The sequence below is a fragment of the Oncorhynchus masou genome, chromosome 12 (genome assembly GCF_036934945.1).
Source record: "Oncorhynchus masou masou isolate Uvic2021 chromosome 12, UVic_Omas_1.1, whole genome shotgun sequence".
NCBI classification, from domain to species: Eukaryota; Metazoa; Chordata; class Actinopteri; order Salmoniformes; family Salmonidae; genus Oncorhynchus; species Oncorhynchus masou.
The window spans coordinates 8,933,924-8,948,047 of record NC_088223.1 but is presented as its reverse complement, the minus strand read 5'-3'; the positions used below and the strand labels follow the sequence as shown (position 1 = coordinate 8,948,047).

At 49.0% G+C, this 14,124-nt stretch overlaps 1 protein-coding gene across 1 annotated transcript in view; it reads left to right on the top strand.

Annotated features, from left to right (window-relative positions):
- Positions 1-13,834, top strand: part of LOC135549513 (macoilin-1-like) — a 25,238-nt gene extending 11,404 nt beyond the window's left edge. Inside the window, exons 9-11 of the mRNA XM_064979527.1 lie at positions 3,010-3,130; positions 4,962-5,136; positions 6,019-13,834. Of these exons, the coding sequence (XP_064835599.1) occupies positions 3,010-3,130; positions 4,962-5,136; positions 6,019-6,221 (499 nt within the window). The 3' untranslated portion in view covers positions 6,222-13,834. The remainder of the gene's footprint in view (positions 1-3,009; positions 3,131-4,961; positions 5,137-6,018) is intronic.
- Positions 13,835-14,124: the final 290 nt, after the last annotated feature.

Genomic DNA, 14,124 nt, shown 5'->3' with positions numbered 1-14,124 from the left:
CCCCCTCCCTCCTCTCTATCTACCCCCTCCCTCCTCTCTATCTACCCCCTCCCTCCTCTCTCTATCCCCTCCCTCCTCTCTCTCTATCCCCTCCCTCCTCTCTCTCTATCCCCTCCCTCCTCTCTCTCTACCCCCTCCCTCCTCTCTCCTCCTCTCTCTACCCCCTCACTCCTCTCTCTATCCCCTCCCTCCCTCTCTCTATCCCCCTCCTCTCTCTCTATCCCCCCCTCCCTCTCTCTCTACCCCCTCCCTCCTCTCTCCTCCTCTCTCTACCCCCTCACTCCTCTCTCTATCCCCTCCCTCCTCTCTCTCTATCCCCCTCCTCTCTATCTATCCCCTCCCTCCTCTCTCTCTATCCCCTCCCTCCCTCTCTCTCTACCCCCTCCCTCCTCTCTCTCTACCCCCTCCCTCCTCTCTATCTATCCCCCCTCCCTCCTCTCTCTCTACCCCCTCCCTCCCTCTCTCTCTATCCCCTCCCTCCTCCTCTCTACCCCCCCCCCTCCCTCTCTCTCTACCCCCTCCCTCCCTCTCTATCTATCCCCCTCCCTCCTCTCCTCTCTCTCTACCCCCTCCCTCCTCTCTACCCCCTCCCTCCTCTCTATCTATCCCCTCCCTCCTCTCTATCTATCCCCTCCCTCCCTCTCTCTCTATCCCCTCCCTCCTCTCTCTCTACCCCCTCCCTCCTCTCTCTACCCCTCCCTCCTCTCTCTACCCCCTCCCTCCTCTCTATCTATCCCCTCCCTCCTCTCTCTCTATCCCCCTCCTCTCTATCTATCCCCTCCCTCCTCTCTCTCTACCCCCTCCTTCCTCTCTCTCTACCCCCTCCTCTCTATCTATCCCCTCCCTCCTCTCTCTATCCCCCCCCTCCTCTCTATCTATCCCCTCCCTCCTCTCTCTCTATCCCCTCCCTCCTCTCTCTATCTATCCCCTCCCTCCTCTCTCTCTATCCCCTCCCTCCTCTCTCTCTACCCCCCTCCCTCCTCTCTCTCTACCCCCTCCCTCCTCTCTATCTATCCCCCTCCCTCCTCTCTCTCTACCCCCTCCCTCCTCTCTATCTATCCCCTCCCTCCCCTCTCTATCCCCTCCCTCCTCTCTATCTACTCCCTCCCTCCTCTCTCTCTATCTATTCCCTCTCTCCTCTCTATCTATCCCCTCCCTCCTCTCTCTCTACCCCCTCCTCTCTATCTACCCCCTCCCTCCTCTCTCTATCTATCCCCTCCCTCCTCTCTCTCTACCCCCTCTCTCTATCCCCTCCCTCCTCTCTATCTACCCCCTCCCTCCTCTCTCTACCCCCTCCCCCCCTCTCTATCCCCTCCCTCCTCTCTCTCTATCCCCCTCCTCTCTATCTATCCCCTCCTCTCTATCTATCCCCTCCCTCCTCTCTCTACCCCCTCCCTCCTCTCTCTCTACCCCTCCCTCCTCACTCTCTACCCCCTCCTCTCTATCTATCCCCTCCCTCCCTCTCTATCCCCCTCCCTCCTCTCTATCTACTCCCTCCCTCCTCTCTCTCTATCTATTCCCTCTCTCCTCTCTATCTATCCCCTCCCTCCTCTCTCTCTACCCCCTCCTCTCTATCTACCCCCTCCCTCCTCTCTCTATCTATCCCCTCCCTCCTCTCTCTCTACCCCCCTCTCTCTATCCCCTCCCTCCTCTCTATCTACCCCCTCCTCCTCTCTCTACCCCCTCCCCCTCTCTCTATCCCCTCCCTCCCTCTCTCTCTATCCCCCTCCTCTCTATCTATCCCCTCCTCTCTATCTATCCCCTCCCTCCTCTCTCTACCCCCTCCCTCCTCTCTCTCTACCCCCTCCCTCCTCTCTCTCTACCCCCTCCCTCCTCTCTCTCTACCCCCTCCCTCCTCTCTATCTATCCCCTCCCTCCTCTCTCTATCCCCTCCCTCCTCTCTCTCTACCCCCTCCTTCCTCTCTCTCTACCCCCCTCCTCTCTATCTATCCCCTCCCTCCTCTCTCTATCCCCTCCCTCCTCTCTATCTACTCCCTCCCCCCTCCTCTCTATCTATCCCCTCCCTCCTCTCTCTATCCCCTCCCTCCTCTCTCTCTATCCCCTCCCTCCTCTCTCTCTACCCCCTCCCTCCTCTCTCTCTACCCCCTCCCTCCTCTCTATCTATCCCCCCCCTCCCTCTCTCTCTCTACCCCCTCCCTCCTCTCTATCTATCCCCTCCCTCCCCTCTCTATCCCCTCCCTCCTCTCTATCTACTCCCTCCCTCCTCTCTCTCTATCTATTCCCTCTCTCCTCTCTATCTATCCCCTCCCTCCTCTCTCTCTACCCCCCTCCTCTCTATCTACCCCCTCCCTCCTCTCTCTATCTATCCCCTCCCTCCTCTCTCTCTACCCCCCTCTCTCTATCCCCTCCCTCCTCTCTATCTACCCCCTCCCTCCTCTCTCTCTACCCCCTCCCCCTCTCTCTATCCCCTCCCTCCTCTCTCTCTACCCCCTCCCTCCTCTCTATCTATCCCCTCCTCTCTATCTATCCCCTCCCTCCTCTCTCTACCCCCTCCCTCCTCTCTCTCTACCCCCTCCCTCCCTCTCTCTACCCCCTCCCTCCTCTCTATCCCCTCCCTCCTCTCTCTCTACCCCCTCCCTCCTCTCTATCTACTCCGTCTCTCTCTATCTATTCCCTCTCTCCTCTCTATCTATCCCCTCCCTCCTCTCTCTCTACCCCCCTCCTCTCTCTCTATCCCCTCCCTCCTCTCTCTCTATCCCCTCCCTCCTCTCTATCTATCCCCTCCCTCCTCTCTCTCTACCCCCTCCCTCCTCTCTCTCTACCCCCTCCCTCCTCTCTCTCTACCCCCTCCCTCCTCTCTCTACCCCCTCCCTCCTCTCTCTTCCCCCTCCCTCCTCTCTCTCTACCCCCTCCCTCCTCTCTCTCTATCCCCTCCCACCTCTCTCTCTACCCCCTCCCTCCCCTCTTATATAAATATATTGAACAGTGTTCCTTCCCCCTGTATGTCCTGTTTTCTGTAGTCTTCATCTGTCCTTTTCTCTCTGTCAGGGGTGAGTGTACCGACTCCCTGCGTGGTCGGATCAGAGAGTTGGAGACGGAGTGTAAGAAACTCAGCATCGACATGAAACTCAAAGAAGAGCACATTAGAGAGCTGGAGGGGAAATGCCAGGTGAGTTTACATTACTTTAGATACTTCCTGCATTCTTTCTGTGAACTTCCTGGATCCTTTCTGTGAACTTCCTGGATCCTTTCTGTGAATTTCCTGGATCCTTTCTGTGAACTTCCTGGATCCTTTTTGTGAACTTCCTGGATCCTTTTTGTGAACTTCCTGGATCCTTTTTGTGAACTTCCTGGATCCTTTCTTTTAACTTCCTGCATCCTGTCTGTTAACTTCCTGGATCCTTTTTGTGAACTTCCTGGATCCTTTTTGTGAACTTCCTGGATCCTTTCTTTTAACTTCCTGCATCCTGTCTGTTAACTTCCTGGATCCTTTCTTTTAACTTCCTGCATCCTGTCTGTTAACTTCCTGGATCCTGTCTGTTAACTTCCTGGATCCTTTCTTTTAACTTCCTGCATCCTATCTGTTGACTTCCTGGATCCTTTCTTTTAACTTCCTGCATCCTGTCTGTTAACTTCCTGGATCCTTTCTTTTAACTTCCTGCATCCTGTCTGTTGACTTCCTGGATCCTTTCTTTTAACTTCCTGCATCCTGTCTGTTGACTTCCTGGATCCTTTCTTTTAACTTCCTGCATCCTGTCTGTTGACTTCCTGGATCCTTTCTTTTAACTTCCTGCATCCTGTCTGTTGACTTCCTGGATCCTTTCTGTTAACTTCCTGGATCCTTTCTTTTAACTTCCTGCATCCTGTCTGTTGACTTCCTGGATCCTTTCTGTGAACTTCCTGCATCCTGTCTGTTGACTTCCTGGATCCTTTCTGTGAGATCACTGTAAGTGATGTATCAGGAGAACCCAAGCAGGGTGCCTCTGATTCCTCACTGGGACACGGCTCAAACTAGATTGTGGCTGAAAACGTGTTTCTCTTATTCCTTCATTTACTCTCTGTTCCAGATCCACTTACAGTAGTGAGTGCATAACTGTTTATACATTTTCATACTGGACCGCCCCTCCCGTGGGAATCGAACCCACAACCCTGGCATTGCAGCATCGTGTTCTACCAGCTGAGCCACACTGGACACCTTATGAGGAGTTAGTTTTGTGTTTTCAGGCGCTCATGATGAGGTATGGCTGTCTAATCTCTATTCTCTCCCTCCCTCCTCTCTCTCTCTCCCTCCTGTCTAATCTCTATTCTCTCCCTCCCTCCTCTCTCTCTCTCCCTCCTGTCTAATCTCTATTCTCTCCCTCCCTCCTCTCTCTCTCTCCCTCCTGTCTAATCTCTATTCTCTCCCTCCTGTCTCTCCTCCCTCCTCTCTCTCCTCCCTCCTCTCTCCCCCCTCGTCACACTCCTCCCTCCTGTCTCTCCTCCCTCCTCTCTCTCTCTCCCTCCTGTCTCTCCTCCCTCCTCTCTCTCTCTCCCTCCTGTCTCTCCTCCCTCCTCTCTCTCCTCCCTCTTCTCTCTCTCCCCCTCCTGTCTCTCTCTCCCTCCTCTCTCTCTCCCTCCTCTCTCTCCTCCCTCCTCTCTCCTCCCTCCTCTCTCTCCTCCCTCTTCTCTCTCCCCCCTCCTGTCTCTCCTCCCCCCTCTCACTCTCCCCCTCCTCTCTCTCTCCCCCCTCCTGTCTCTCCTCCCTCCTCTCCCTCACCCCTCTCTCCCCCCCTCCTCCTCTCTCTCCCCCTCCTCCTCCTGTCTCTCCTCCCTCCTCTCCCTCGCCCCTCCTCTCCCCCTCTTCCTCTCTCCCCCTCCTGTCTCTCTCTCCCCTCTCTTCTTTCTCCTCCTTCTTCTCTCTCCCCCCTCCTCCTCCTCTCTCCCCCTCCTCTGTCTCTCTCTCCCCCCTCTTCTCTCTCCTCCTTCTTCTCTCTCCTCCTCCCTCCTCCTCCTCTCTCTAGGAGCTGCATAAGTACAAGGAGAATGAGAAGGACATGGAGGTGTTGATGTCTGCGCTGTCGGCCATGCAGGATAAAACCCAGCACCTGGAGAACAGCCTGTCTGCTGAGACCAGGATCAAACTAGACCTCTTCTCTGCCCTGGGAGACGCCAAGAGACAGCTGGAGATCGCACAAGGTACAGTTCCCTTCCCTGACCCACTACCGCGGTACGACGGCGACCGACTTCTAGCTCAGTCGTTGTGTTCATAGACTCGAGGATCAAACTCTGACGGGCTGGGGATTCCTCAAGGTTCAGTAACATTTTACCTCAGGGTTTCGCCTACCATCACATAAACAGGATGTTCCTCGAGGTTCAGTAACATTTTACCTCAGGGTTTCGCCTACCATCACATAAACAGGATGCTCCTCGTGGTTCAGTAACATTTTACCTCAGGGTTTCGCCTACCATCACATAACCAGGATGCTCCTCAAGGTTCAGTAACATTTTACCTCAGGGTTTCACCTACCATCACATAAACAGGATGCTCCTCGTGGTTCAATAACATTTTACCTCAGGGTTTCGCCTACCATCACATAAACAGGATGCTCCTCGTGGTTCAGTAACATTTTACCTCAGGGTTTCACCTACCATCACATAAACAGGATGCTCCTCGAGGTTCAGTAACATTTTACCTCAGGGTTTCACCTACCATCACATAAACAGGATGCTCCTCGAGGTTCAGTAACATTTTACCTCAGGGTTTCACCTACCATCACATAAACAGGATGCTCCTCGTGGTTCAGTAACATTTTACCTCAGGGTTTCACCTACCATCACATAAACAGGATGCTCCTCGTGGTTCAATAACATTTTACCTCAGGGTTTCGCAGGATGCTCCTCGAGGTTCAGTAACATTTTACCTCAGGGTTTCGCCTACCATCACATAAACAGGATGTTAAACAGGATGCTATTCGACCCAGAGATGTAAATTGGCAACATGAAGAAAATGGCAACAAAGTAAGAAGACACATCTCCTACTGTCATCTAACCCTCCTCTCTTTCTCTCCTCCCCTCCAGGTCAGATCCACCAGAGAGACCAGGAGATAGCGGAGTTGAAGCGGAAGATAGCGGAGGTGATGGCGGTGATGCCCAGTATCTCCTACAGCAACGACAGCAGCAGCCTCAGCCCGGTTACGCCACACTACTCCTCCAAGTTCATGGACAATAGTCCCTCTTCCCTGGATCCCAACGCTTCTGTCTACCAGCCACTCAAAAAGTGACAATAACACACACATTAATACACACTAACGCACACACACACACACACACACACTTACAAGAATACAGATTTACAAAAGACGGCTTACATAGTCACATCCCACTCATACATACAAAGACACAAACTCTTTGGAAGCGATTGGAAATGACCTCGGCGCTGTCTAGGACGATCTTCTCCAAAGTGTTTTGGTTGTGTTTTGGTTGTGTTTTGGGAACCAGTTGCGGTCGGAGTCTCAGCCCCGTCGTTCTGTTATTCTCTGTTTGTTCCCACGGTGATGCCTTTGTGGGAGAGGTGGAGAGGTAAAACCATACGAGGGAAGATGTTTGTGTTTTGTGATTGAGCCACTCTGATTTGAACTGGTAAGAGAGACGTAAACGGACATCGGATTGACTGTCTCCTGAATGGCGCCCTACAGCCCACGAGGAATGTTCTGGGGGGAGAGAGAGACCAATGAGGAATGTTCTGGGGGGAGAGAGAGACCAATGAGGAATGTTCTGGGGGGAGAGAGAGACCAATGAGGACTGTTCTGGGGGGAGAGAGACCAATGAGGACTGTTCTGGAGGGAGAGAGAGACCAATGAGGACTGTTCTGGGGGGAGAGAGAGACCAATGAGGACTGTTCTGGGGGGAGAGAGAGACCAATGAGGAATGTTCTGGGGGGAGAGAGAGACCAATGAGGACTGTTCTGGGGGGAGAGAGAGACCAATGAGGACTGACTGGTTAATTGGTATAAATGTCTAGAAAGACCCATCGTTCTCTGTCTGTCAGTGCTTCATGTTCTCTCTCTGTCTCTCTGTCAGTGCTTCATGTTCTCTCTCTGTCTCTCAGTGCTTAATGTTCTCTCTCTCTCAGTGCTTAATGTTCTCTCTCTGTCAGTGCTTCATGTTCTCTCTCTGTCTCAGTGCTTCATGTTATCTCTGTCTGTCAGTCAGTGCTTCATGTTCTCTCTCTCTGTCTCTCAGTGCTTCATGTTCTCTCTCTCTCTGTCTGTCAGTGCTTCATGTTATCTCTCTCTGTCTGTCGGTGCTTCATGTTCTCTCTGTCTGTCAGTGCTTCATGTTCTCTCTGTCTGTCAGTGCTTCATGTTCTCTCTCTCTGTCTGTCAGTGCTTCATGTTCCCTCTCTGTCTCTCAGTGCTTCATGTTCCCTCTCTGTCTCTCAGTGCTTCATGTTCTCTCTCTCTGTCTCTCAGTGCTTCATGTTCTCTCTCTCTGTCTCTCAGTGCTTCATGTTCTCTCTCTCTGTCAGTGCTTCATGTTCTCTCTGTTTGTCAGTGCTTCATGTTCTCTCTGTCTCTCAGTGCTTCATGTTCTCTCTGTCTGTCTCTCAGTGCTTCATGTCATCTCTGTCAGTCAGTGCTTCATGTTCTCTCTCTCTGTCTCTCAGTGCTTCATGTTCTCTCTCTCTGTCTCTCAGTGCTTCATGTTCTCTCTCTTTGTCAGTCAGTGCTTCTTGTTCTCTCTCTGTCAGTCAGTGCTTCATGTTCTCTCTCTCTGTCTCTCAGTGCTTCATGTTCTCTCTCTCTGTCTCTCAGTGCTTCATGTTCTCTCTCTTTGTCAGTCAGTGCTTCTTGTTCTCTCTCTGTCAGTCAGTGCTTCATGTTCTCTCTCTGTCTCTCAGTGCTTCATGTTCTCTCTCTCTGTCTCTCAGTGCTTCATGTTCTCTCTCTCTGTCTCTCAGTGCTTCATGTTCTCTCTCTTTGTCAGTCAGTGCTTCTTGTTCTCTCTCTGTCTATCAGTGCTTCATGTTCTCTCTCTGTCTGTCAGTGCTTCATGTTCTCTCTCTCTGTCAGTGCTTCATGTTCTCTCTGTCTCAGTGCTTCATGTTCTCTCTGTCTCAGTGCTTCATGTTCTCTCTCTGTCTCTCAGTGCTTCATGTTCTCTCTCTCTCTTGTCAGTGCTTCATGTTCTCTCGTCAGTGCTTCATGTTCTCTCGTCAGTGCTTCATGTTCTCTCTCTCTTGTCAGTGCTTCATGTTCTCTCTGTCTCTCAGTGCTTCATGTTCTCGCTCTCTGTCAGTCAGTGCTTCATGTTCTCGTGCTCTGTCAGTCAGTGCTTCATGTTCTCTCTCTCAGTGCTTCATGTTCTCTCTCTTTGTCAGTCAGTGCTTCATGTTCTCTCTCTCTGTCTGTCAGTGCTTCATGTTCTCTCTGTCTGTCTGTGCTTCATGTTCTCTCTCTCTGTCTGTGCTTCATGTTCTCTCTCTCTGTCAGTGCCTCATGTCCTCTCTGTCTCTCAGTGCTTCATGTTCTCTCTGTCTGTCAGTGCTTCATGTTCTCTCTCTCTCTCTCTCTCTCTCAGTGCTTCATGTTCTCTCTCTGTCAGTGCTTCATGTTCTCTCTGTCTCTCAGTGCTTCATGTTCTCTGTCTGTCAGTGCTTCATGTTCTCTCTCTCTCTCAGTGCTTCATGTTCTCTGTCTGTCAGTGCTTCATGTTATCTCTGTCTGTCAGTGCTTCATGTTCTCTCTGTCTGTCAGTGCTTCATGTTCTCTCTCTCTGTCAGTGATTCATGTTCTCTCTGTCTCTCAGTGCTTCATAATCTCTCTCTGTCTGTCAGTGCTTCATGTTCTCTCTCTCTGTCTCTCAGTGCTTCATGTTCTCTCTGTCTGTCAGTGCTTCATGTTCTCTCTGTCTCTCAGTGCTTCATGTTCTCTGTCTGTCAGTGCTTCATGTTCTCTCTCTCTCTCAGTGCTTCATGTTCTCTCTCTGTCTGTCAGTGCTTCATGTTCTCTCTCTGTCTGTCAGTGCTTCATGTTCTCTCTGTCTGTCAGTCAGTGCTTCATGTTCTCTCTCTCTCTCTGTCTGTCAGTGCTTCATGTTCTCTCTCTCTGTCTGTCAGTGCTTCATGTTCTCTCTCTCTGTCTGTCTGTCAGTGCTTCATGTTCTCTCTCTCTCTGTCTCTCAGTGCTTCATGTTCTCTCTCTCTGTCTGTCAGTGCTTCATGTTCTCTCTCTCTCTCTCTGTCTGTCAGTGCTTCATGTTCTCTCTCTCTGTCTGTCAGTGCTTCATGTTCTCTCTCTCTGTCTGTCAGTGCTTCATGTTCTCTCTCTCTCTCTCAGTGCTTCATGTTCTCTCTCTCAGTGCTTCATGTTCTCTCTCTCTGTCTTTCAGTGCTTCATGTTCTCTCTTTGTCAGTCAGTGCTTCATGTTATCTCTCTCTGTCTGTCAGTGCTTCATGTTCTCTCTCTCTGTCTGTCAGTGCTTCATGTTCTCTGTCTGTCAATGCTTCATGTTCTCTCTCTCTCCTCTGTCTCTGTGCTTCATGTTCTCTGTCTGTCAGTGCTTCATGTTCTCTCTGTCTGTCTGTGCTTCATGTTCTCTCTCTCTGTCAGTGCTTCATGTCCTCTCTGTCTCTCAGTGCTTCATGTTCTCTCTGTCTGTCAGTGCTTCATGTTCTCTCTCTCTCTCTCTCTCTCTCTCTCTCTCTCAGTGCTTCATGTTCTCTCTCTGTCAGTGCTTCATGTTCTCTCTGTCTCTCAGTGCTTCATGTTCTCTGTCTGTCAGTGCTTCATGTTCTCTCTCTCTCTCTCAGTTCTTCATGTTCTCTGTCTGTCAGTGCTTCATGTTCTCTCTGTCTGTCAGTGCTTCATGTTCTCTCTTTGTCAGTCAGTGCTTCATGTTCTCTCTCTCTGTCAGTGCTTCATGTTCTCTCTGTCTCTCAGTGCTTCATATTCTCTCTCTGTCTGTCAGTGCTTCATGTTCTCTCTCTCTGTCTCTCAGTGCTTCATGTTCTCTCTGTCTGTCAGTGCTTCATGTTCTCTCTCTCTCTCTCAGTGCTTCATGTTCTCTCTCTGTCAGTGCTTCATGTTCTCTCTGTCTCTCAGTGCTTCATGTTCTCTGTCTGTCAGTGCTTCATGTTCTCTCTCTCTCTCTCAGTGCTTCATGTTCTCTCTCTGTCTGTCAGTGCTTCATGTTCTCTCTGTCTGTCAGTCAGTGCTTCATGTTCTCTCTCTCTCTCTGTCTGTCAGTGCTTCATGTTCTCTCTCTCTCTCTGCCAGTGCTTCATGTTCTCTCTCTCTGTCTGTCAGTGCTTCATGTTCTCTCTCTCTCTCAGTCTCTCAGTGCTTCATGTTCTCTCTCTCTCTGTCTGTCAGTGCTTCATGTTCTCTCTCTCTCTCTCTGTCTGTCAGTGCTTCATGTTCTCTCTCTCTGTCTGTCAGTGCTTCATGTTCTCTCTCTCTCTCTCTCTCTCTCTCAGTGCTTCATGTTCTCTCTCTGTCTGTCAGTGCTTCATGTTTTGTTCAGCAGCTTTTGTCTCAGCTTAATGTTAGTCTTTGTATGATGGGACTATTATTCTACTCTACATGTTTTCCTTTTAAATGTGAAGAAGCTGAAACATTTGAAGTGGTATCTTCTGTGAGTTTCATTATGAATTGAGAAGTACATGGATGATGTTTTGGTATTATTGCCATTACTTAAATATGTGATTTCGTTGTTTTTTTTTTAAGCAACACATTTCAGTTTTAGTTTATGACGATAATAATGGTAATGTACATTTCTCTATACCAGTGGTCTTGGAAAGATCACCAATTTGTACATCAACTCACATTCACCCTTTTACTCCAAACAACATCCGGGATTATCAATTAACTCCAACACTCCGGTCAAGAAATACATATCTTTCACAATTGGATTGCCAATGGAGATGACCTGGTACTGTCTAGAGGTTAAGAGATGACCTGGTACTGTCTAGAGGTTAAGAGATGACCTGGTAGTGTCTAGAGGTTAAGAGATGACCTGGTAGTGTCTAGAGGTTAAGAGATGACCTGGTACTGTCTAGAGGTTAAGAGATGACCTGGTACTGTCTAGAGGTTAAGAGATGACCTGGTAGTGTCTAGAGGTTAAGAGATGACCTGGTAGTGTCTAGAGGTTAAGAGATGACCTGGTACTGTCTAGAGGTTAAGAGATGACCTGGTACTGTCTAGAGGTTAAGAGATGACCTGGTACTGTCTAGAGGTTAAGAGATGACCTGGTACTGTCTAGAGGTTAAGAGATGGCCTGGTAGTGTCTAGAGGTTAAGAGATGACCTGGTACTGTCTAGAGGTTAAGAGATGACCTGGTAGTGTCTAGAGGTTAAGAGATTACCTGGTACTGTCTAGAGGTTAAGAGATGGCCTGGTACTGTCTAGAGGTTAAGAGATGACCTGGTACTGTCTGTTAAGAGATGACCTGGTACTGTCTAGAGGTTAAGAGATGACCTGGTAGTGTCTAGAGGTTAAGAGATGGCCTGGTACTGTCTAGAGGTTAAGAGATGACCTGGTACTGTCTGTTAAGAGATGACCTGGTACTGTCTAGAGGTTAAGAGATGACCTGGTACTGTCTAGAGGTTAAGAGATGACCTGGTACTGTCTAGTGGTTAAGAGATGACCTGGTACTGTCTAGAGGTTAAGAGATGACCTGGTAGTGTCTAGAGGTTAAGAGATGACCTGGTACTGTCTAGAGGTTAAGAGATGACCTGGTACTGTCTAGAGGTTAAGAGATGACCTGGTAGTGTCTAGAGGTTAAGAGATGACCTGGTACTGTCTAGAGGTTGAGATGACCTGGTAGTGTCTAGAGGTTAAGAGATGACCTGGTAGTGTCTAGAGGTTAAGAGATGACCTGGTAGTGTCTAAAGGTTAAGAGATTACCTGGTAGTGTCTAGAGGTTAAGAGATGACCTGGTAGTGTCTAGAGGTTAAGAGATGACCTGGTAGTGTCTAGAGGTTAAGAGATGACCTGGTAGTGTCTAGAGGTTAAGAGATGACCTGGTAGTGTCTAGAGGTTAAGAGATGACCTGGTAGTGTCTAAAGGTTAAGAGATTACCTGGTACTGTCTAGAGGTTAAGCAATGTCATCTGTTTGCTGCAAATGCACTCAAACCTGTCTATCCTTTTGGACCAAATTAGAATCTGTCGTTAGGCCATATTACTAAAAACCTACTGGATTTAATGATGTCTAGGTAACTGATGTTTACCAGTTGTAAATTTCACTGTGCCTTGCAAATTCCTTTTTTTTTGTGAGTATAATAGGTTACTTCCCCAATCTAGATATAGGACCTGGGCTGTCTAGATATAGGACCTGGGCTGTCTAGATAGTGTAAGCGTGCTTCCTTTCATTGTACCTTTCTGTCGTGATCTCTGATCTGGCAGGTGGAAGCAACATACGCTGAAAGCCTCTCACCTATCATGAAGGAAAGGAGATGAAAGAAGGAAGCCAGTGTAGTGGATTCAGATATCTCCCATAAAGCCCCAGTCTCCTTTATAGGAAGCCCAATACTCTTAGACACCGGCGTTGTTGTCTTAAAAAGGAAAGGAATTGATTTGGTATATGAATGAACCTGCCAAACAAGCTGTTAAATATGTCCACCTGGTCAGGTCAAGGGGTCAGTAGTAACTCCAGGCTCTTATGTCCACTACTACGGTGGCCCAGAGTGGACATCTATTTGTTTACAACCAAGGTTGGGCTAAATTCCATTTCAATTCAGGAAGTAAAAATTGGAATTTCGGTAATCGTCAATGCTTTTTAATGAGGAAACATTTGGAATTGGAATTTGGTTTTAACTTTCTGATTTGAAATGGAATCGACCCCCCCCCCTACCCTGTTTACAACCATGTACATTATTACATACCGATGAATGTTCTAGTTTGTTCAGTTCAAAGTGCCGCGTTTTGGTGTTTTCTTAATGCATCCCTCTCCATTCATGAGGTTGACGTACCTCTAGCTTGCTTTAGGTTTGGATAAAAGCATCAGAGCAAAGCTACACGTTGTTGTGTTCATGTATTTGACTTTTTTTTGGGGGGGGGGGCATTCGGTTCTGATTTTATTTCATTTTCTTTCTAGGTTGATCAGCAAGCAAGTACAGTGGTGGTTGAATTGACTCACTGCTTTTGTTATTGATTTGGTTGCAGCCATTCTTCCTCTTGCATCATGTGTTTAATTCTCTCTTTCTAGCCCGGGTCCCAGATCTGTTTGTGTTCTTCCCAACTCCTTATGGAGTCGTCATGCAAAACAATTGGCTTGAAAGAACAAACAAAAAAAATACATTTTGAGTTGGCAAGAGCACAAACAGATCTGGGACCGGGCTAATCTCTTTCCAACTGGGATGATGATGATGATCGTGTGAAGTTTTGTATTGGGAAGTTACACCCTGCCCACTGGGCACACGCTTGTTGAATCGATGTTGTTTCCATGTCTTTTCAATGACATAACGTTGAGCCAACGTGAAATAGACGTCCAGTTGACATCTGTGCAGTTGGACCATATGCCGTGTTTGTTTTTTTTTGCTGTAGGGGGAAGTTGCCCCTAGATACTGATTCTGGGTCAGTTTTATGTTTCTCCACTATTGTTAAAATTAGGATTAGGGGAGCGGAATCTGATTCTGGGTCGGTACCTAGACAAAACTTGACCCCCGGCGTTTTCTCATGTTTCCTACCTGGAAAGTATTGGTGTGGATCACAGTAACGGACTTGTGACCTGTTGTGAAGATGTTCTATATGTTTTAGTGGGAAAGTGTTTTGTTTTTTTCCACCATGTTGTTTTCTCTCTATCTCAAAGTGATGATGATGATGATGAAGATGTCTGCTGAGTCCAAACTTCTCTCACTTTGGGGCCGTCACCTGGAATAAAAAAACAAAAAGATTCTTGCAGGCAATGATGCTGATTGAGAACAATCTGTGTGTCGTATCTCTCTCTCTCTCTCTCTCTCCCCTCTCTCTCCCCTCTCTCTCCCCTCTCTCTCTCTCCCTCTCTCTCCCCCTCTCTCTCTCTCCCCTCTCTCCCCTCTCTCTCTCTCCCCTCTCTCCCCTCTCTCTCTCTCCCTCTCTCTCTCCCTCTCTCTCCCCTCTCTCTCTCTCCCCTCTCTCCCCCTCTCTCTCTCTCCCTCCCTCTCTCCCCTGTCTCTCTCTCCCCTCTCTCTCCCTCTCTCTCTCTC